The 23,437-nt window shown below is 42.1% G+C and overlaps 3 protein-coding genes across 8 annotated transcripts in view; all 3 read right to left on the bottom strand.

Moving 5' to 3' along the window:
* Positions 1-3,484, bottom strand: part of cc2d2a (coiled-coil and C2 domain containing 2A) — a 28,944-nt gene extending 25,460 nt beyond the window's left edge. For 3 of the 4 annotated variants that reach the window (XM_070447623.1, XM_024004953.2, XM_024004955.2), the window contains exons 1-2: positions 2,871-2,992; positions 1,112-1,196 (exon numbers count right to left, since the gene is read on the bottom strand). In XM_070447623.1, coding sequence (XP_070303724.1) covers positions 1,112-1,196; positions 2,871-2,884 — 99 coding nt within the window. In that variant the 5' untranslated portion in view covers positions 2,885-2,992. Of the gene's footprint in view, positions 1-1,111; positions 1,197-2,870; positions 2,994-3,342 lie in introns of those variants that run through there. The other variant, XM_024004952.2, reaches the window with a different exon arrangement.
* A 1,893-nt stretch (positions 3,485-5,377) lies between these two features.
* Positions 5,378-13,232, bottom strand: LOC111976176 (complement C1q tumor necrosis factor-related protein 7). 3 transcript variants are annotated; one of them, XM_024004949.2, is made up of 3 exons: positions 13,141-13,232; positions 8,693-8,932; positions 5,378-6,191 (listed from the first exon to the last, which is right to left on the bottom strand). In XM_024004949.2, exons 2-3 carry the CDS (start codon positions 8,922-8,924, stop codon positions 5,563-5,565), a joined length of 861 nt encoding a protein of 286 aa, XP_023860717.1. In that variant the 5' UTR covers positions 8,925-8,932; positions 13,141-13,232; the 3' UTR covers positions 5,378-5,562. The 3 variants fall into 3 exon arrangements, with proteins under 3 accessions (XP_023860717.1, XP_023860716.1, XP_023860718.1); XM_024004948.2 differs by lacking the exon at positions 13,141-13,232 and adding an exon at positions 9,345-9,494; XM_024004950.2 differs by lacking the exon at positions 13,141-13,232 and adding an exon at positions 9,340-9,415.
* A 1,529-nt stretch (positions 13,233-14,761) lies between these two features.
* Positions 14,762-22,992, bottom strand: LOC111975567 (cytoplasmic polyadenylation element-binding protein 2). The gene is made up of 8 exons (XM_024003923.2): positions 22,944-22,992; positions 22,077-22,100; positions 20,914-21,081; positions 20,658-20,747; positions 20,228-20,346; positions 19,971-20,085; positions 19,455-19,636; positions 14,762-18,867 (listed from the first exon to the last, which is right to left on the bottom strand). Exons 1-8 carry the CDS (start codon positions 22,951-22,953, stop codon positions 18,640-18,642), a joined length of 936 nt encoding a protein of 311 aa, XP_023859691.2. The 5' UTR covers positions 22,954-22,992; the 3' UTR covers positions 14,762-18,639.
* Positions 22,993-23,437: the final 445 nt, after the last annotated feature.

Raw genomic sequence — 23,437 nt, 5'->3', positions numbered from 1 at the left:
AGAGACCTGGCCGTATGATGCCAGGAAAACAACCTCTCCCTCAACGTAACCAAGACAAAGGAGATGATTGTGGACTACAGGAAAAAGTGAGCACACCCCCATTTTCATCTACAGGGCTGTAGCGGAGCAGGTTGAGAGCTTCAAGTTCCTTGGTGTCCACATCATCAACAAACTAACATAGTCCTAGCACACCAAGACAGTAATGAAGAGGGCACGACAAAACCTATTCCCCCTCGGGAGACTGAAAAGATTTGGCATGGGTCCTGAGATCCTCAAAAGGTTCTACAGCTGCACCATCGAGAGCATCCTGACTGGTTGCATCACTGCCTGGTATGGCAACTGCTTGGCCTACGACCGCAAGGCACTACAGAGGGTAGTGCGAGTGGCCCAGTACATCACTGGGGCCAAGCTTCCTGCCATCCAGGACCTCTATACCAAGCGGTGTCAGAGGAAGGCCCTAAAAATTGTCAAAGTCTCCAGCCACCCTAGGCATAGACTTTTCTCTCTGCTACCGCACAGCAAGCGGTACCGGAGCACCAAGTCTAGGTCCAAGAGGCTTCTAAACAGCTTCTACCCCCAAGCCATAAGACTCCTGAACACCTAATCAATTGGCTACCCAGACTATTTGCATTGCCTCCCCTCCCCTCTCTTTTACACCACTGCTACTCTCTGTTATCATCTATGCATAGTCACTTTAATAACTCTACCTACATGTACATATTACCTCAACTAACTGGTGCCCCCACACATTGACTCTGTACCGGTATCCCCTTATATATAGTCTCGCTATTGTTATTTTACTGCTGCTCTTTAATTACTTGTTACTTTTATTTCTTATTCTTATCCGTATTTTGTTTAAACTGCATTGTTGGTTAGGGGCTCGTAAGTAAGCATTTCACTGTAATGTCTATACCTGTTGTATTCGGCGCATGTGACTAGTAAAATTGGATTTGATTTCAATTGAATGTAGAGTAATGGTAGGCACATAGTGGGTCAGTTGTGTTACTAGAGTGAAGCGCTATGACAACAATACATTTGGAGATACTCTCAAAACCTCAGCAGCAAACTAGTCCGAGCGATTGTGTATGACTGACTGTATGTTATGCACTACCTGGGTATCTGTATCCACGTCGTCTTTGACCTGCAGAGTCTGTTGTAGCGCCCGTCGTTTCTTTCGTAATTTCTCCCGAAGATCACTGAAATGGAGGACAGTTTCACAAGCAAATTAGGCATGCTATGCATAGTCTATTTCTATTCATTCAACAAGAACTAATACTATGGTCAGGGAAACCCAATGCAAATGCTAAGTAAATACACTGCTCAAAAAAATAAAGGGAACACTTAAACAACACAATGTAACTCCAAGTCAATCACACTTCTGTGAAATTAAACTGTCCACTTAGGAAGCAACACTGATTGACAATAAATTTCACATGCTGTTGTGCAAATGGAATAGACAACAGGTGGAAATTATAGGCAATTAGCAAGACACCCCCAATAAAGGAGTGGTTCTGCAGGTGGTGACCACAGACCACTTCTCAGTTCCTATGCTCCTGCTATGTTTTGGTCACTTTTGAATGCTGGCGGTGCTTTCACTCTAGGTAGCATGAGACGGAGTCTACAACCCACACAAGTAGCTCAGGTAGTGCAGCTCATCCAGGATGCACATCAATGCGAGCTGTGGCAAGAAGGTTTGCTGTGTCTGTCAGCGTAGTGTCCAGAGCATGGAGGCGCTACCAGGAGACAGGCCAGTACATCAGGAGACGCGGAGGAGGCCGTAGGAGGGCAACAACCCAGCAGCAGGACCGCTACCTCCGCCTTTGTGCAAGGAGGAGCAGCACTGCCAGAGCCCTGCAAAATGACCCCAGCAGGCCACAAATGTGCATGTGTCTGCTCAAACGGTCAGAAACAGACTCCCATGAGGGTGTATGAGGGCCCACGTCCACGTTTGGCATTTGCCAGAGAACACCAAGATTGGCAATTCGCCACTGGCGCCCTGTGCTCTTCACAGATGAAAGCAGGTTCACACTGAGCACATGTGACAGACGTGACAGAGTCTGGAGACGCCGTGGAGAACGTTCTGCTGCCTGCAACATCCTCCAGCATGACCGGTTTGGCGGTGGGTCAGTCCATTTCTTTGGGGGGCCGCACAGCCCTCCATGTGCTCGCCAGAGGTAGCCTGACTGCCATTAGGTACCGAGATGAGATCCTCAGACCCTTGTGAGACCATATGCTGGTGCGGTTGGCCCTGGGTTCCTCCTAATGCAAGACAATGCTAGACCTCATGTGGCTGGAGTGTGTCAGCAGTTCCTGCAAGAGGAAGGCATTGATGCTATGGACTGGCCCGTCCGTCCCCAGACCTGAATCCAATTGAGCACATCTGGGACATTCATGTCTCGCTCCATCCACCAACGCCACGTTGCACCACAGACTGTCCAGGGATGGCGGATGCTTTAGTCCAGGTCTGGAGGAAATCCCTCAGGGAGGAACCATCCGCCACCTCATCAGGAGCATGCCCAGGCGTTGTAGGGAGGTCATACAGGCACGTGGAGGCCACACACACTACTGAGCCTCATTTTGACTTGTTTTAAGGACATTACATCAAAGTTGGATCAGCCGGTAGTGTGGTTTTCCACTTTAATTTTGAGTGTGACTCCAAATCCAGACCTCCATGGGTTGATAAATTTGATTTCCATTGATCATTTTTGTGTGATTTTGTTGTCAGCACATTCAACTATGTAAAGAAAAAAATATTTAATAAGAATATTTCATTCATTTAGATCTAAGATGTGTTATTTTAGTGTTCACTTTATTTTTTTGAGCAGTGTATGTTTCTAAAAAATAAAAAGTTAAAGCAATTTGACAGTTACCTTGAGGAGGCCATATTGATGATGGGAAGAAGTTCAACTTTAAATGGCTTGGCTTTAAACTTTAAATCTACTGGTATCCCTAATGAGAACCGCTACATTATATCCTGTCGAACGAGATTGATTCTGCAATGAAACATTGCAACAGTTTAATTTGAGTGTGCAACAAATGAAACATTGTAACAGTTTAATTTGAGCGTGCAACAAATGAAACATTGTAACCGTTACTAGAACGTGTAACAAATAATCAACAGTGTAACAAAATGTACCGCTCTGTGGAACAAAGGCGAACAAACATTCTATAATATAATTTAGCTAGGTAAAAGCCATCGAGCTCAGACAATGTTGTGAAAACGATATAATATTTAGCCTACAGTCCATTGGGCTGATAAACAACTACAAAGGTGTCCTCGGGTAATATTATAAGACAACTAGGTTATTCGATATACAAAAACTGAAGACTATGTGTACAAACCTGTAGGTAAAAAGACTATCCATTGGACAACAAAAATTTGACTAATTTCTCCCTCTAGATAACTAGAACATACAGGCTTACTGCTATTGCTGCTGCTTAGTAACGAGATCAACTACTCCTCGAACAACCTTGCAAACACATTGGTTCACTCTAGTATTGTATCCTATTCTCGCCCAGACATCTAGGATTTTCATTGATGCACGGATTTGTCAATCATCGAACAGTGATTGCGTCACATTCTACGGTGTCCGTAAAGTCTCACAGGTTTGCCTCCGTTTGTCGAATGGTATCTCGATGCGTACAGCAGTTGCTCAGAGGATCAATCTTCATGGTCTTTCATGGTCTCCACTCCCCCTCATTTGGTGATTTGAATGGAAGATTGTGTGGATTAACATCATGATATTAGACTTTTCAAATGAACACTTACAATGTACAATAATTACATGTGTCATAGAAAATGGTCCTCTAAATCCAATAATCAAATACCAGATCAGTAATAAAATCTGACATATTCTTGTCTTGTAGCATTATTAACTAAATTCTGGCAAGACTATTTGGCAACATTGTATCTTCCCATCAGTTTAGATCCAAAAAGGGATGAACACTGCATAGTTTAGTAACACTCTCCAGAAGCACACATGCAACAGGGACCCTCTCCCTCTCTTCTCTCTCATATATGTGTTTTAGAACTGTATTTCCCCAAAGGCTCGACATGCTACAACTGAATTAGAAACAACACACACACACGCCTCTCATGTCGGTACAGATTTGTTTCCGTGTTTATGGGCTCCCAACCTCTCCATACTCCCATACTCACCTGCAGAATTTTTATTAAATGAGAAAATACCTATTTTCCGATGGTAAACATAACAAGAACACAAATAGCTTCTCAAATTCCAGTGATCATACCAAAAACACACAGGGAAGAGTCCAAGACACACCGCTTTCATTCAGCTGGACCAGACCACAATGGTAATCTCTGGATAGTAGAGATACAGTAGATGACTTGATTACTTCTCTGCAGAGTCAGACTATCTGCCATACCTGTAGTGTTATGTGGGATATTATGAAGATAGTGAAGTGTAATGATTGTGCTGATGGGGATGAAGTGGTTTATTACAGCCAGTGTTCAGTAATGTGTTTAACATCTGTGTTACATTACACTTTTGGGATTGAGCATCTATATCATATCACCACACTTAAAAACAGTACAATACTTGTGCCTTAAACTCTAATAGTATTCAACTCATACTATTCAATACTTTTGAAAATAAGGTACATGGCAGACTCATTACTGACTGAAGTAAATATCATAACATGTATTCATGAAACATATAAATCATAGCTTATTATCACTTAGATACTTAGATATTTTTCTCCCAAAAAACATTGCTTACTTTCACCAAACAAAAATGGTTTCCTACATGACTTTACCCCAAAACACACAAGGTCATACACACACATCCAGAATGAATTGTGAATAATGATAAGAGAGAAAGTTACAGACTCACAAATATCATACCCCCAAGACAACCTTTACAATAATGGGGAGGTTAACATTTTTTAAATTTATGCCTCATCATTTCTCACTCATCATTACACACGATTCATTCAGGATTATCCGCAATCCTGGTAACATCCACTTTAATGTAGAAGTGTTTAGAAACATATTATATTCTTATTTACAATAAAAGTGAATCCAAAATGACACAATCCATTATTTACCATTATTTTCTATTGGCCACATAATAATCTGGAACACAACCAAAACAAACAGCAAATGCATCCAACAAATTTGTAGAGTCAGAAGCTTGATGTAATCATTGCGTGCTATGAATAGGGACCAAATACATAACTTTTTACTACTTTAATACACATATAAGTGAATTTGTCCCAATACTTTTGGTCCGCTTAAATGGGGGGACTATGTACAAAAACTGCTGTAATTTGTAAACGGTTCATCCGATATGGATGAAAAAACCCTCAAATTAAAGTTGACAGTCTGCACTTTAACCTCATGTATCATTTCAAATCCAATGTGCGGGAATACAGAGCCAAAACAACAACAACAACAACAAAAATGTCGCTGTCCCAATACTTTTGGAGCTCACTGTATTTATATAGAATATAAATAAAACATGATGAAATAGATACTGTAAATGCATCAAGGGGAGGCTATAAACTCAGTCCTCTCAGTTCTTTATTGAATGTAATAAGTCACTATGCGTAGTCCTCTGCTAGTGAGTCTAGGTAGTTGGTGTCTGCGTAGATCAGGAATCCAGAGAACAGGCTGTCAGACCACCCTGCGTCTGCAAACAGGCCATTCTGGTCCTTGAAGAAGATCTCCAGCCACACCTCGTCTTCTGGGTTCAGGAACATCACAAGCGACCCAGAGGCCACGTCATGGTTCCCTGTGTTGGCATCAAATGTCTTGATGCGGTACTGCCCGTTCTGCACCAGCCCGATGGCCAGATGYTTGTTRGCCAGTGTGATGTCATAGGAGAAGTAGTAGATGCCTGGGTAGGCACAGATGAATTTGCCCGTCTCTGGGTTGTAGTGGCCGCCCTCATTGAAGAGGACCTTGTTGAACTTGATAGGTTCCTTCTCAGCAGGGTAACTGCTGGTGATTCCCACAGAGAAGGCTGCTTTAGGCACCAGGCTGCCACACCGGCAGACTCCTGCCATCCCCCTTGGCCCTCGCTGGCCCATGTCCCCTTTCTTCCCAAGGGGCCCTGGAGGACCCGGTAGGCCCCCGTCCCCGCTCTCTCCACCAGGACCCCTCTTCCCACCAGGACCCCGGTCACCCCGCTGGCCAAGTTTACCCGTTGGGCCGACTTTCCCCTTTACCCCTGAAATGGAGACAGTTGGTGTTCTGACTGACTGTAACTCCAGCTGTGTATTGCCATTGACACATACTTGAACAGTTATTATCACATTTGACCAGCATTGTTGGATTATTTGTAATATGAGTAAGCTGATTCCCTGCATGTAAAACCCTACTATTTAAGGATTAGTGAATAGGCTCAGTGCCAGTGGTGTAAAGTACTTAAGTAAACATACTTTAAAGAACTATTTAAGGAGTTTTTTGGGGGTATCTGTAAATTTCTTTACTATTTATATTTTTGACTACTTTTACTTTTACTTCACTACATTCCTAAAGAAAATAATGTAATTTTTACTCCATACATTTTCCCTGACACTCAAAAGTACTCGTTACATGTTGAGTGCTTAGCAGAACAGAAAAATTGTCAAATTCACACACTTATCAAGAGAACACATGGTCATCCCTACTGCCTCTGATCTGGCAGACTCACTAAACACACTTATCAAGAGAACACATGGTCAATCCTACTGCCTCTGATCTGGCAGACTCACTAAACACACTTATCAAGAGAACACATGGTCAATCCTACTGCCTCTGATCTGGNGAACACATGGTCAATCCTACTGCCTCTGATCTGGCAGACTCACTAAACACACTTATCAAGAGAACACATGGTCAATCCTACTGCCTCTGATCTGGAGGACTCACTAAACACAAATGCATTGTTTGTAAATTATGTCTGAGTGTTAGTGTGTACCGCTGGCTATCCGTACATTTTAAAAACAAGAAAATGGTGGCGTCTGGTTTGCTTTATTTTAGGAATTTGAAATTATTTAGACTTTTACTTTTGATGCTTAAGTATATTTAGAACCAAATACTTTTAGACTTTTACTCAAGTAGTATTTTACTGGGTGACTTTCACTTTTACTTGAGTAACTTTCTATTAAGATATCTATACTTTTACTCAAGTATGAAAATTGGGTACTTTTTCCACCACTGCTCAGTGCCTCACAGCCATCCTCGGTTATTATGTCGCCCTTGGAGTCCAGCCACAATCTATGTTTTACTACTGCACTGACTGTTGTACAGTGTCGTCAAATCTGGGATTGTATCAAACCAAACCATCACACAATAATTGTATTGGAGCTAGGAAAGAATGGACAGGATGCATGTGTATGCATGTACTGAATGTGTGAAAACATGTGTGCTATTCTGATGTGTGTGTGAGAAAGAGTCCGTGTGGTATTTGCATGCCTAGGTTCCTTTTAAATGTGTAGGTCTATAAAAGAACATCATGCAGAATGCAGGTACTGTGAGCCTGACATTTACAGGTCATTGACATAGTACGTATTGGATCTGAAACAAGGTTTGTCTTAAAGTGTTGCACTTGGATGACACTAACAGACACTGACAATAAAAACAAAAAAACAGAGGCAGTGATTTAACTTTGTTCTTCCAAATATTTCAGCTTCCTTGACCCATATAAAATATTATCTTTTGGATCACTCCAAAGGCAGGAGAACCAGGTATCCAACCATTGGGACAAATATGAAGACACCCCAAATAAAGGGAACTGCCTGGGAAGCTCAGACACATAGAAACCTTGGTCTTAGAAAAACACCTGGTAGAGGTAGTTTTGATTTAAACCACACATGACGTAACTTTTTCTGTCTGGCTCATGGTCTCCCTGGTGAAATATGGCTGTGTAGCTGATGTAGTTTGATCATGATTAATAAACACCATTTCAGAGATCACTGGAGGGTCCCATTTGTCTTCTACATCAATCACTGAAGCCTCTTTAATGTCCTGAAAGCAAACCCATCTGCAGGGCAGATTCAGATTGTGAAATGCTTGGGTTAGGATAATTAAAAAGGACTGAAATGTATCTTTGGTGGTGTAAACTTGTCTTTCGATGCAATCGTTATAATGTTTATATATTTACTTACTGCCAAAAGGCCATGGCGTGTTCGTGGAGGTAAAGTAGACAATAAGTAAATATACAGTAGGAGTCAATATTTGAACTGTGTGCAGGGGCGTCATCTACCCCAAAAATCTGAGGGGGCACAAAGTACATGAGGATGGCTGGGGGGGAGGGTGATCTGGAGGGGGGCTAGGTCTCCGGTCTGTAAGTTGGAGAATTTGCATTTTTCACCTGAAACAGCTTTTTCCTGCAATCTAGAGCCATAATCATTATGCTTAATTCTATGTTAAAAATATGTTTATTTTTCTTCATATCTAATCAGATCTCTTGAGCTGTCTGTATCTTCCTGACGGGTGGCACAAAAAAAAAAATAAAAAAAAAATGCTTCTCTCCAAACTTCAGTACATTTAGTAATTGCTTGCTTTTCTAAAGTCTATTAACCTTGCCAGCAGGCAAGCCAGTTAAAATACAGTAGTTCTACAAGCTAGCGACTCTAACTTGATTATATATTTTTACAATGATTATTGCGCCCCTGTGCTACTTATGGGCATGACGCCTCTGATTGTGGGTATGTTTTATGGAATTAGATAAGGTCAGTACTGTACCTGCTCCGCCCTTCTCTCCTTTCTCTCCTCTCCTGCCATCTCTGCCGTCTCTTCCTGGGATTCCTACGTTCCCGTTGGCCCCTGGAGGCCCGTTTGGGCCAGGTTTACCTGGTGTCCCTGGCAACCCCGGAACACTGCAGATCAGACGAGGTGGAGCTCCTCTCACCTTGTCCTCCAGCAGCTGGCCAATCACACACTGGCACAGAAAGGCCACGCCTACCAATCGCCACATCCTCAGCTCTGTAGAGAGAGAAAAGAAAACGACCGCCACCTCATCAGACCTACTGTAGAGTACGTGATACACAACCTCAAATGACCACATTCACAAACGGGTGACATTCTCTTATAATGGCAGAGTGTGCATGATCTGAGTGGATATTAATCTAACAAATCTGGAAACTTTCTTCTAAGTTGAGAAACAGCCCAGTTTAGATTCCAGTTATTAGAGACGACCAGAAATGAAAACACAGCAGTGTCCTGGCGGGAGAGGAGCATGTTCTAGTGCCAGCTCTCCAACAGACAGACTGAGATAAGGTCGGAGGGACTAAACACAGGAACCTGCTAAAATAATAAGCATTAGACACAGCACTATAAAACACAGCAGATTCCCCTGTAAAATAACATATGAAGGAATCAAGATCACGCACCGCACCTCTCTCCTGCCAAACTACAGCCACAGCGCCAGATGTGGGTCCTAATGGACAACGCTGCGTTTTGGACTCTCTTTKTCTCTTCCTCTCTGTTGTCAGCCCCCCCAGTCGCATTAATGTGTTAGCGGCTGCAGCAGTGAGAGAAGCATTTGCCTCGCTTCCAAGCCAATTCCATTTTGTCAATGCATTCCTTAGTTATGACACAACAGCCAGAACAACTATGTCAGAGCAACCCAAGGCTGAAATAACCCTCTGGACACAGGCTCGCACAGAAACACAGCCATGTTATCTGCTCTTGGATCTAAGAAACATTGACAGAACACAATAACAATCATGTTATTGAAAGAGTTGATGATTGCACTTAGCAATGAGATAAATTATGGTTTAGAAAGAGAGCGAAAGAAAGGTAACTTTGGTTCTGTAATGACTGGGCAGCAAACCAGGGGTCATCAAGTGACTGTATGGATGGGATATAAGAGACCACATCATGGAAACCTTTCTCCCCTGGAACCAATACTGTAGCTAGATACCATACTGTAGCTGGATACCATACTGTAGCTAGATACCATACTGTAGATGGATACCATACTGTAGCTGGATACCATACTGTAGCTGGATACCATACTGTAGCTGGATACCATACTGTAGCTAGATACCATACTGTAGCTGGATACATACTGTAGCTGATAACCATACTGTAGTAGAACATACTGGGTACGGCTGGATACCATACTGGTAATACAGCTGATACATACTGTAGCTACGCTAGATACCATACAGTAGCTGGATACCATACTGTAGCTAGATACCATACTGTAGCTAGAGTACCATACTGTAGCTGGATACCAACTGTAGCTGGTTCCATACTGTAGCTAGATACCATCACAGTAGCTGGATACCACTACTGTAGGCTAGATACATAAGGGTGTAGCTAGATACCATACTGTAGCGTAGTAGATACATACTGTAGCTAGATACCATCACTGTGCTGGATATACTGTAGCTGGATACCATACTGTAGCTAGATACCATACAGTACTGATACCATACTGTAGCTAGATACCATAGTGTAGATAGATACCATACTGTAGCTGGATAACATACTGTGCTAGATACCATACTGTAGCTAGATGTACCTACTGTAGCTAGATACCATATTAGCTACCCTACTGTACTGGATACCATACTGTAGCTAGATACCATACGTAGCTGGTACCACCTGTAGCTAGATACCAGTAGTGTAGCTAGATACCATACTGTAGCTGGATACCATACTGTAGCTGGATACCATACTGTAGCTAGGTACCATACTGTAGCTGGATACCATACTGTAGCTGGATACCATACTGTAGCTAGGTACCATACTGTAGCTAGATACCATACTGTAGCTGGATACCATTTGGCGAAACATGATAGGTCATAAGGCTTAAATCATACAGATGAAGTTAGACACTTAGTTACACACCACATGGAAACATAATTGACTTCACAAGTGTTGTTAGACATGCTTCATAACAGTAATTATATTTCATTCTCTATCGTAATTATACTGTAAACAATATGCATGTATGGCGGTAATGGTTGGCAGCTGTGGAAAAATGCTGTGGAAAAATGCCTGGGAGTGTATCTTCAGCTTCAGCATGTATAATGTAGTTAATATACACTGAGTGTACCAAACATTAGGAACACCTTCCTAGTATTGAATGGCACCCCCCCCTTTTGCCCTCAGAACAGTCTCAACTCATCGGGACATGGACTCTACCAGGTGTCGAAAGCGTTCCACAGAGTTGCTGGCCCATGTTGACTCTAATGCTTCCCACAGTTGTGTCAAGTTGGCTGGATGGTCAATGTCACTGGAATGATGGACGAACTAACAAATGCCAGCCCTTGGCCAGTCCAGTGTTGTGTCGTGTGATTGGTTGAGCATTCTTGTGTACGTGACTTTAAACAGATGCGTTGCAGAGATGTCTGTTTAGCTGGCTAGCCGGCTTGATAATTTATAGCTCAGTGGCTTGAACATTATGCACTGAACGACTTGGGAACCCAGCTTCAACTTGATACAGGAAAATGCCCGGGAGTTTATCTTCAGCTTCAGCATGTATAATGTAGTTAATAACTGAGTGTACCAAACATTATGAACACTTTCCTAATATTGATTTTCCCATTCGTCCTCTGAATGGCACACATACACAATCCATGTGTCAATTCTTTAAGCGGTCTCCTTCATCTACACTCATTGAAGTGGATTTAGCAAGTGACATCAATGAGGGATCATAGCTTTCACCTGGATTCACCTGGTCAGTCTATGTCATGGAAAGAGCAGGGGTTCTTAATGTTTTGTACATTCAGAGTATACAGTAATGTAACAAAACCCGAACCATAGATTCAAACAGGTACAGTTATGGATATTTGTGAGATCTGAGTATATTAATGTCTGTAATTTTGCTCTTTGTTGTTGTGTGTATATAGTATGTCTGGGCAATTGCGCGTGAGCATGTTAGCTCTGTGTGTCAGTATGTTTGTACATCTGTTCCACGTCTGTGTCTCTGACAATAACGTGTGTTTAGGAATAGTGGAGCTAACATTGGGTTTCCATGGCGTTGAGTTTAAAAAACATTCTGCAACGTTTGTTGTGAGATGTTAGAGATACAGAATGAACACTCTGTCCTGAAGATGGAAGACTTGAAGATCATGATCAGGGGAATCACAACCCACGGAACACAATATAAATTGTTTGTGTAAATGCTTTATTCTCACACATGCAAATGACTTTATAATCAACCACACCACACCCACACCACAAACGCCACACACACACACACACACACACACACACACACACAAAGGCCCCCCAATGAACATACACACACAAATTCACATACTACATAAGCTCAGCCAGCACTGTGAAATAGATACCCCCTGGCCCCCCATAATTAATTAGGGCCATTTACGTTAAAGGCAGCTGCTCTCGGTGGAACATGTTTTTCGATTTGAGGGTAATACTGTAATGAACTCAGCATAGAGCCAGTGTGAGAAAGGCCCTCTGAGGGAGAATCCCCACCCACCATTTCTGCCCAGCAGGGATGATGTCATGACTGGGACCTACCCATCATTAAAGCACTGACCCTGCTCTACTCTCAGATGCATGCATTCTCACACACAGAGACAAAATGTTCACCTGGGCATACACACGCTCACACACACAGAAAGAAAGGACAGAACTCACACATTCTTAAAAGCATAGTGCCATTATTTTAATTGGTAAACATGCTAAAATGAAAATTATTACCTGGGTGGTTTGAGACCTGAATGCTGATTGGGTGACAGACGGGGAATATCAAACCGTATACCAAGGGTATGACAAAACATTTATTTTAACTGCTCTAATTACGTGTGTAAAACATTTATAATAGCAATAAAGCACCTCAGGGGTTTGATATATGGCCAATATAACACGGCTAACGGCTGTGTCCAGGCACTCCACGTTGCATTGTGCATAAAAACAGCCCTTAGCCGTGATATATTGGACATATACCACACCCCCTCAGGCCTTATTGCTTCAATTAAGACAAAGGTGATGACCAGCTGAGGTTGTTATTTTGAGATGATGAGAGTGAAATAGCATACCAGCGTCTCTGATCTATTCAAAAAATGTATGGCCCATCCAATAACTTATACCCCAAAGTAAAGAACATTAGTTTTATTTTATTATAATGTGAGTGATCATAGCACTGGCATACTGTATGTATGGTATTAAGAAACATGCAGATGTTACGTTTGCCAGCTGAATGCTCTTACCACAGGTTGAGAGCTGGTCCTCTTGTTGACTGCTTGAACAACTTCAAATCAGTATAATTGTGTCAATCCTCAGATCTCCTTCCTGGTCACAGTACTGTATCCTTGGTGATGAGAGATGAGTAGAATGTCCTTGGATAACATAGTCTCCTTCTCAACCTCTCTGTCTCGCTCTCCTATCCTTCGTCTTTGTAGGGCTCGGTCAAACATTTGTGTAGGGCTCCCTCTGTCTCTCTGCTCCCTCTCAGAGTCTTGATTTGTAATAGTAGCCTCCCTAGAGTCATTCAAACCTCCCCCTCTCTGTTTCACTCACACCCCTCCCTCTTTCTCCCTCATCCACTTCCTCTGTCTCGTTATAAACTTTCCACAAAGCAAAACAACTATCACCAACTCAAGGACTGACTTCATAAGTTCAGAGTGTAGGCCTGAATATACACCCTTTCCACCAGTCCACATTAAAGAGTCAACTCCTGACATCATACTTCATTCTGGAGTGTGATTCTTGTAACAGCATGATCATTCAGATTTTTTTTTTGCAACTGAGAAGTTGCAGCAATAGCAATATTTAGCCTCTAGATGGCGGTATACTGCATATGCACTAAAACTACAGGTAACTGAAAGAATAATGGGAACACTTGAGTAAATGAGGAATGCAAAGTATATTGGAAGCAGGTCCTTCCACACAGGTGTTGTTAATTAAGCAATTAACATCCCATCATACTTAGGGTGGGTGGTCACTGAATGGTTTGATGAGCATGACAATTATGTAAACCAYATGCCATGTCCATCTCAGTCACCAGATCACAACCCAATTGAACATTTATTTGAGATTCTTGAGCGGCGCCTTAGACAACAGTTAACAAAACACCAAATTATGGAATTTCCCATGGAAGAATGTTGTCACATCCCTCCAATAGAGTTCCAGACACTTGTAGAATCTATGCCAAGGTGCATTGAAGCTGTTCTGGCTCGTGGTGGCCCAACGCCCTATTAATACACTTTATATTGGTGTTTCCTTTATTTTAGGACTGTGAGGAGGATGGCTATGTTATGGTATGGGGCCTTTGGTATTGGGGTGCTCTAGGATGGGCTCCTGGCTGGTGTTTGGCTAGTGACACACAATCTCTCCGTGGAAGCACAGGCAGGTGTTCTGAGTGTGTAAATGACGGCCACCTTTACCCTGGTAATGGTCACATCTGGCCACCTGTCAAAACAGATCTCCAAATCCATTTACTCTGAATCTACCCTTCCCTCGCCTCACTCCCATACTCTCCCAGGATGCTTGCTGTGCTAAGCAGTTTACCATATTGACTGCACAATGACCCTGGCCATATATTTACTAGTCACAGGGGAGCCCAGCCTCTGTCCGGGTCTAAAATGCATTTAAGAACTTCTCAAGAATAGTCGCTGTTCTAAAGACTCAGAGGAGGCATATAATGATTCATATCACGCACTACACTCCTATTCAGACATACAACTACAGGACTCCTTGTACAGTTAGGCTAGCAAGCAGAGGGTCATTTCTCCCTGTAGAGTGAAGTCAAAGTATGCCTAAGCAAAAGCAATGTCATCCTAAACAATAGGCAAAGCCTTTTGACAAACACAGAGGAAAAAGGCAGGCATGTTGTGTCTGAACAGAATGGGTCTTTATTTATTCAGGAAATGAAAGAAAACAGATTGTAATCAACACTCCATTTAAATACAAAACAAAAATTAAAATCGACATGATATTAATTTTGCATATCAAAGAACCATTGAGTAATAATTACAATCCGAACACCTCATAAACCTCTTTTGTGAATTCATACACAAACTCCGATTTAGAAATGAGTTACTTTAACAATATTACAAAGATTTAGCTTAAAAATAATTCAAATTAAAATAATACCTTAGCAATTGGCATCTTAAAATTATATATATTTCCACATAAAAATACAAAATAATATCAATGATATATAATATGAAAAATTATTCCAAGTATTCTGCTTCTATTAAAAAAAAAAAAAACGGAATAAAATTAAATGAAATAGAAATATGCATGAAAAATTCTCTCCTTTTGGTAGCAAAACACTATCCAAAATAACTACAATCATTTACATCAGTACAAAGATATCTGGATTGAAAAATAGTTGCAATGAAAAAAAGGGGTTTCTTTTCTGACAGTAAAAAATGACACTGTGAATCAGAAATCTGCAAAATATGCAATGAAAAAAATAAATCTGCATTAAAAAGGTTTACACTGTAATTTTTACTTTTTATACAAACATTAGAAACAGTATTGCACGTCACAACACATATTCGAGGTTAATCAGCCTTTCAAAATGTGTTATATTCAAGTTTCAGAGAATCTATGAGGAGAGGCACCGCGGGCCTCGATGCAACAGGGGGAGAATCTCAAGTGTCTTCCATGAATATAATAGAACCCTCAATGTTTCCTTCCTTCAAATAAAAGGTGTAAATGTGTACTTGTATATTAACCATATTGATATATTAAAACAGTTATATATTGATACATCAATTACATAATTATTTGTTCAAATCTTTTGTTTATTTTTGTCTTTCAACAGAGCCCTGCTTCTAGACATAATTAGAATATTAGGGGAACTAAAATGTGTGTAATAATAATAATAATAATAATAATCTATTGAAATAGAAAAATACAATCAAAATCAAATAGTTATTTGTCTACAAAAATAGTGAAATAAATATGATTCTTACAAAAACAAAGACACACACATACAAAGTAACAGTGTTCAACTTATAAAATAGGACCCATTACTCAACAAACAGCACAAGGAGTCGTGTTACATGTCAATGGTGACAAAGTACAAGAGAGCTCTGTTCTGTTCTGAGCACAACACCAACCACACCACGAGAGCCGAGGCCACCGGGACAAAGTACAAACAGGGTGGGGGCTTAATGACGATCCTTCATTTGCTTTGAACGGTTGCTCATCGTTTTTTGGCCACCATTTTCTCTAGAGCCAATCATCATAGCACAGTACCCTGTGGCACTTCTTCCTTCTTTCAGTTGACGGAGAGACTGAAAGACAACAGGACCCCCTATGAATACATTAGAACATATTAGAATACTGCTTCATTCACATAGAAAAACCTAAGACCAACGCCTCCTCACACAATTTCTTAAATAAGTCATTATGAAAAAATAAAATAATCTGGTAGAATTATAAATCGGTAGAAGTTCGGCAGAACTGAATCTTTCATGAGTGATTAAATTTAGCAAAATAGGTCGTTGCCCAAACCATGTCTGCATTGAATCAGCTGACTAACTGGTAGGGTGAAAACGAGTCAAGAATCAAATAATCAGAGGGAAAATATAGAAAAGGTAGTGCATAATATATTATCAAAAGTGATTAGAGAGGCTGGGGACAGAGAGGGGGTCCCAACTCACAAGTTGAAGACATTAACAAATAAATTATCTAATACGTGAATAAATTAACATAAACAATCTTATATCCATGAAGTAGTAGTAGTGACAGTACACACTTGACCCCTGAACCACGTCTAAACCGCATACCAAGGACTGACTCCACACCAGGGAACACTATGACACAAGGATAACAGGGATATTATACTGTATAGATACAGACATGTACAGTACCAAACAGCTGGCTAGTGCACCAGCAGGTCATTGCTCACAGAGAGACAGCGTCACAGTTAGATAAACAAAAAACACAGTTATTCATATTCTGCAGGCCAATTTTTTAAATTATAATTATTTCCCCATCACTGAAAATATATGAGGGAGTGTGTCTTTGTCGTCTTTCATTAGCAGGACATAAAACTGGATCACTTTTTACAGGTCTGGAGTCTAATAACTTGTAACTACAATGTGTATGAGAGCCTGGTTGTTTTGGAGAACAGTGTATCAAACTGAGTAGCCTGATAACACAACTCAGGAACAGATGTTGGACAGATGCTTTCTTACGGATCCTTCTCTATGACAACATTTGAACAGTGGTTTAAATTGGCCAACTAGCCTAACACATAGCACAAACACACATCTCCCAGTCTTATGCCTGTAGAAATCAGATCTAGCCTGGCTTCTGTGTATGCTTTTGGTCTGCAAAGGGTTATGCTACATTAGAGTAACCTCTGGAACTATACAAAGGTGAGGAGGATAGGAAGGGTGAAGGCAAAATGTTGTGATGTTCTCATTCTCCTCTAGTTTACCTACATTGTTACTAAACTAAAACCTCATTCCACACACCAACAAGATCTACACAGACAGCACAGACACGACACAGACACTAACCACTGACTGAACGCCACTCAGCTTCTCAACAGGGTTCATTACTCCTCACAAACCACCACATCACAAAATGGTGGCATCCACTAGTTTAGAACCAATATCGTTTTTTTTGTATAATAAGTATGTAAATGTTTCAAACAACGGATCAACATCAATGCATGCAAGATTTTTTAATGTTAAGTCGTTTTCATGTATTTTCCTTTATCTTCATTTTTATATATATATTTTCTTACACCTAGGCTTCTGACGTTTTTGTTGTTGTTGCTATTCAAAGTAGGATTTTAGTGTTTTCTGTTATATAGTTTCTGTAGTTTGTGTAGTTTTTTTTATCCTACATGTATTGGTTAAGTCTATCTTGCATGCAAAGGGTGTATAGACACAAACATGCACTTCAATCTTCACATTCTATTCTTCCATGGCAAAGGTGGCCATAAGTGTGTGAGTGCGGACTGCATTTCATTTTTCAAGATTCAGGTTTATAGCTGGCGTTAATATATACCACCTATACATCTATTCATATATTATATATAGCAGCAAAGCTTCTAATATAGCTTGTGATTAAAAAGGTTAAATAGAATTAATAAAAACCAGATTCATATTTTGAGGTAATATTTTTTCAGGTCAAAATGAGAGCAAAAATAACCTCATAATTTTTGTAAATGTCTTCCCTGATGGGGAAAAAGAACAAATTATTATCAACAATAAAAAATAAGAGTTTGTTTTGTGGCAGAAATGTATCACTTTTATGCTTCCTATCGTTTTGTTACCTTTGGTAAATGACCTGGGGCAGGCGTCCAGATGATAGAATCAAGGTTTCCCCAGAAACAAGGACACGCTACACCCACTAGGGGGTGGCTAGCAGCAGACAGACAGACAGATGGGCTGCTCCCATGCAAAAACATTCTCATATCTACGTTAAATCTCACATATAAAAATAATTTGAAAAACCTACAAAAAATCAATCTCTTTTAAATCTCCTCTTAAAAAACATTAAAGTACCACAAAAAAGTTGTCAGAGCCTGAGATGTGAGGGGGGTTTTGGTGAAAAACTGAGGCTTGTAGTGTTTGGCTGCTACAAAAGATATATATACTGTATACTGTTATGTACTCTATACTGATAGCTTAGGGTAAAAGGCAGAGCGATGCACTTTTTCCTGCCTGGCGATGTCTCTCTTCCTTGACCGTTCCTTGTAACCGCGTCGCCATGGTGACGTGTGGTGGAGTTCCTCTTCAGTTCCAGCGGAAGTGGATTTGGCGTGGGCGGTCAGCCCCCTCTTTGACCAGCGGCTTGTGGAATTCTCGGCCGGCGCGGGAGTGGATGTTAGCCCAGCAGAACTCACAGTAGTACTGCAGGCAGGTCACGTTGGCGCAGAAGAAAGGGGCAAACTTCCCACCGCAACGCGCACCCTGGCACTCATCACACAGCTGGTCGTCCAGAACATAGGGCTTTACCTCCACCTGTAGGGGTGCAGGGGTACAGGGACATGGAGGGGATGAGAAGAGGAATACACAGAGATAACACAGGTACTGAGAGAGCAAGAGTGTATAAAAGGGTGCATAATATACCTAAAAACAATAGGTATGGATACATTGCATGTACTGTAAAAGCACTGAGCACAGGCAGAATACTGAGATACATGATGAGAGATGAAAAGGTTCCTTTAAAATGATAGAGTAGCCTGTTTGAAGCTGTGTGAGATTCAAAGACAATGGAGTCAGGCAGCGCTGAGAGAGAGAGGAGAGAGAGGAGAGAGAGAGGAGAGAGAGAGGAGAGAGAAGAGAGAGAGACAGAGAGAGAGAAAGAAAGAAAGAGGAGACTGGAAATGGAACTAATTCAATCAGCACTAATAAGCTTTCTCCTCTCCATAGCAACCACCGTCAGACTATCTGCGTGTGATGCTATTGGAACACACACTGTTTTTCTTTGAACCACAAATCCTCACTCTCTCATTCTCTCTCTGCATCCCTAGGAAATCAGGAGGAGAATATCTCCAGCAGGATTGTGTGGTTAATTAGATGGGAAGTGGAGGGAGGGAGGACTGTACCCGCTTGTCAATGTCTCCATGTTGCAGCTGGACAAATCTGGCGCTGATGGCAGCGATGTAACTCTGCTGATTGGAGAATGCGACGCGCCCCGCACCTTTGGGGTACTTGAGCTCTGGATCGGTGTCGATGCCAGCGTAGCAGACCCCCCCATAGAGACGGTCCATAATCATGGCCAACTCCACTGGAGAGAGATGAGAGAGAGACGGAACAGGAGAAGAAACAAGAGTAAAGAATGGGGGGAGGAGATGGAGAAGTGACACATGGGTAGGTGAGATGGTTACGGGGTGAGAGAGAGAAAGTGGAGGAGGGGGTTGTCAGATTGTCATTACATAGGGAAAACATTGGCAGCTCTCAGATGCTCCTTATTACTCAAAATACAACATCTGTTTATCTACGTATTTCAACATCTACCATCACCAACATGAACATCCCAGTCCAATTACAGAGTAGATCAACTAGAGGCCCAGCTGAGATGTCATGTGGATCTGATAGAGGGAGATGAGGGAAGTGTTTACCTGCTCTGAGAGGGCGGGGGACCCCTCCTACGAAGATGGTCTTGCGAGGATCCAGGGGCTGAGAGCCGTCCATCACAAAGTCACTGTCACTCAGGTTCCACGGACGAATCTGGACCTGGAGACACACACACATCACACATATCCCATACATTGAATAATCGCAAGATGGAATTACACTGCGTAGGTGTTGCTAGTCTCACAGATCTCCTTGCTGGTGGGAATGGTCCTACAGAGAGCTGGGTTTGTGTTGGACTCACAGGCTTATCTTTGATGGTGGGGCTGGAGACACACAGGTAGAGCTTGCCGTCCTCCTCCATGCAGGCCTCGATCAGAGCCTGCACTGAGCTCTCCTCCTGGAACAGCAGGAAGGCGTAACCTAGGCAACACACACAACACACTCTCAGGGGATAGCACCTGGAAAGCATATCCAATAGTGGGGTAAAATACTGCTACAAATACACTGAATTATTCCCATTTGACCAAGTACTATATATACAGACTATGTAGGTAGTCATAATGGAAAGAGAATGTGGGTTAACTTAGCTGTGCTGTCTCTTCCAGCAGTCACAGGGACTTCATTGATAGCTACAGGCCATATATATATATACAGTATACGGTGCTAAGACATACCTTTATGACATACCTTTATGTCAGTTTCAGTTAAAGAAATTCTGAGCGAAGCTTTACCTTTCGGGGGGAAGTAGGATTTGCTCTCAGCCTTGTGTGGCCAGTCCACCACCAGGTGGCCAAAGCGACGGAAACTGTTGGTGATCTCATCTGACGAGAGATAGAAAGAAGAGGCGAGAGGAAGGCGGATGTGTGAGGAGTAACGGAAGAGGGAGAAGGAAAAACGAACCAACGTGAGTAAGAACAACCTTTCATAACAGCATATCAACTGATTCACTGAACTAACAACACTGTGTTATGCTCTTCCTCCTCTCACCTTCATCTATGTCAGGGGGCAGGCCGCCCACAAACACTTTGCGGGAGAAACGCTCGATGCGCTCCCCATTCTGGTGGGGGTAACAGTTAGGGCCAAGCCCTGGGATGCCCTGGTTACCGTGCCCATCATCAAGGAGGCTGTCTTCAATGGGGAACAGGGACGAGCGGCCTGGAGAAGAGGAGGTCAGAGGTCAGACCGCATAGACAATGACATCCACATAGATACACACATGCATACAGTACATACAGTCACATCACAAGCAGATGCACATACTTCTGCTTTGCCAACAACAGAAGCAACCAACCAGCTGTAGCTCTGTTAACACCCATTGACAGTTCCTAGATTGAACACATTCATGGAGCCCAACGTCTTAATGTTATGTAGAGATAGTATTATTATAATGAGTCATGATAAATGAGCGGGGTCCATAACAACAYGTGTAATGGCTGTTTACATCTGTCACCAGGCTTTGTGCTGAGTAGCTACAAGATAAAGTACAAGCATAAAGTGATAGAGGATTATGTCCAATGTAGTATTTATACTGTACATGTGCTGTAAAACCAAGACACGCTACCGTGAATACTCCAGCCAGAGCTCTGTGACTGACTGACAGACAGTAGACAGAGAGGACAAGATTGAGGTCTGGTAAGGAAGCTGTGGATTCACATTGTTACCATGGGGCAAAGCAGTAGCAGTAGACAGAGCATTGGACTGAGGTAAACTAGTGGTAACCAAGCCTGAAACCTATGGCAATGTCTGGATGTAAACGTGTTGTGCAGTATTCATATACGTCTGCAATTATATACTGTAGTGACCTTAACCCAACACCTAGCGACCTTGTCTAGAGATTGGGGTCTCTTGGAGTAAAGACTAAGATTTTGGGGCGACAGTCGCTTGGACCTGGGTTAAAATCTACCCCCCAAATTCACTGCAATACATTCAAAAAGGAGCAACTGCTGGTAAAAATGCTTGGGATGTCATAGTAAATGATTTAGATTGACTGTCAGTGGCGATCATGTTGACACTATAAACCCTGAATTGTTTGTATCCAGACACTGTTTTGGCAGCTGCAGTTCAGTAGCGTTAAACCATGCTGTGTAGTGGATGAACACGCAACACACATGACATGACACAGACTGTCCGTCACATGAAGGCGGCTTTACCTCGACGTCTCCCATAGCTCCTTGCTGCATGGAAACAAAGTAAAGAGTGGTTTTTTGCCCTGCAGACATTCCTCGCAAGGTAAAGTATCCCCAGACCTGGTACTACTGACACTACAGATACTATGACCTCTAGTACCATTATTTACCCCTACCCCATTCAGCCCCTCATCATCTAACTGCATGGTTGGAGTGTCATGAAACCTAATTATCGTCACAGGCTTGACATCATGTTGAATAGTTAGGTATATGACAATGTGTCAAGCAGGAATGTAGGCTATATTGTAAACTGGACTAGGCTGACTATACGTATGAGGAGCAGCCTAATGGAAACGATACCAGTCTTCTCCTGACATCTAGTCATGTGACCTAGCCTACATAAATAAGCTAAGTGACCTAGCTACTACACCACCCGGCTCTCCTGCGGATGGTCATGTGACTTATACAACTAGGCATTCCACCTCGTCATGTGAGCCACACTACTAAACATTCCTCTTCAACATCTCAAGCCCCAGTAGGATTACAACAACAATGCATATCCTTCAACAGGAGACATGTTTACTAGACTGTTACAACAGTCAGCCTAACGGACAGACACACAGCACAGCCTAGGAGAACCAACACTACTCATTTAACAAAACAATCCAGCACGGTCCACTATAGAGAAGGATATATGCCAACACAAATTAAGTTCAGAAAAGCGTGACAGGAATGTCAATCCCAAACTAGCTTGCTTCTCGATCTAGCCTGATTGAGCCTCCCTAACGAGTCATGATATGGAAACATGAACACTGGGCCATTTCTAAAATAGTCTGGTGATAGTGATGGAAGAAGACACACAAGCTGGTGTTGGCCAGGAGAGATAATTACCATTGAGCATGAGCAGGCCGTCAGCCCCGGGATGAGGGCATCCCACACGACCTGATATGACAGAGACACACACACACACACACACACACACACACACACACACACACACACACACACACACACACACACACACAGGGATGAGACTCTCAGCAGATGGAGAGGACAGGTTGAGGACATCAAGGGCACGGCCATGTACTGTATAAGGAACAGAAGCACCACTGTCACATGACAACAGCCTACTGAGCTGTAGTGTCGGAACAGAACACTGAACAAAACCCTCTTTTCCACGGAGACAGCTTGAGCTGACAAAATACAACAACAACAAAACAACACCCTGAATAGATTTGGGTTAACCCTAATGAACTATCAGAAGCACATGTCAGCTATTTATGTTATCTCTACATTCAATGGGAAGAATTGCAGATGTGTGAACAGAGAAAGAAGAGATGCTGGCAAATGATCTGATCTCCAGTTGAAAAATCAGCAACCCTATT

Source organism: Salvelinus sp. IW2-2015, linkage group LG16 (genome assembly GCF_002910315.2).
Source record: "Salvelinus sp. IW2-2015 linkage group LG16, ASM291031v2, whole genome shotgun sequence".
NCBI classification, from domain to species: Eukaryota; Metazoa; Chordata; class Actinopteri; order Salmoniformes; family Salmonidae; genus Salvelinus; species Salvelinus sp. IW2-2015.
Note: the sequence above shows the minus strand (reverse complement) of the source record. Positions and strands in the feature narration are given on the sequence as shown.

What these genes read in the sequence shown, in the direction of transcription:
- LOC111975567 (XM_024003923.2), bottom strand. An exon ending in CCCCCGCCCTCTCAGAGCAG is followed by an intron (nt 19,637 to 19,970) that starts GTAAACACTTCC and finishes ATCTCTCTCCAG; the next exon opens with TGGAGTTGGCCATGATTATG. An exon ending in ATGGAGACATTGACAAGCGG is followed by an intron (nt 18,868 to 19,454) that starts GTACAGTCCTCC and finishes GCACCCCTACAG; the next exon opens with GTGGAGGTAAAGCCCTATGT.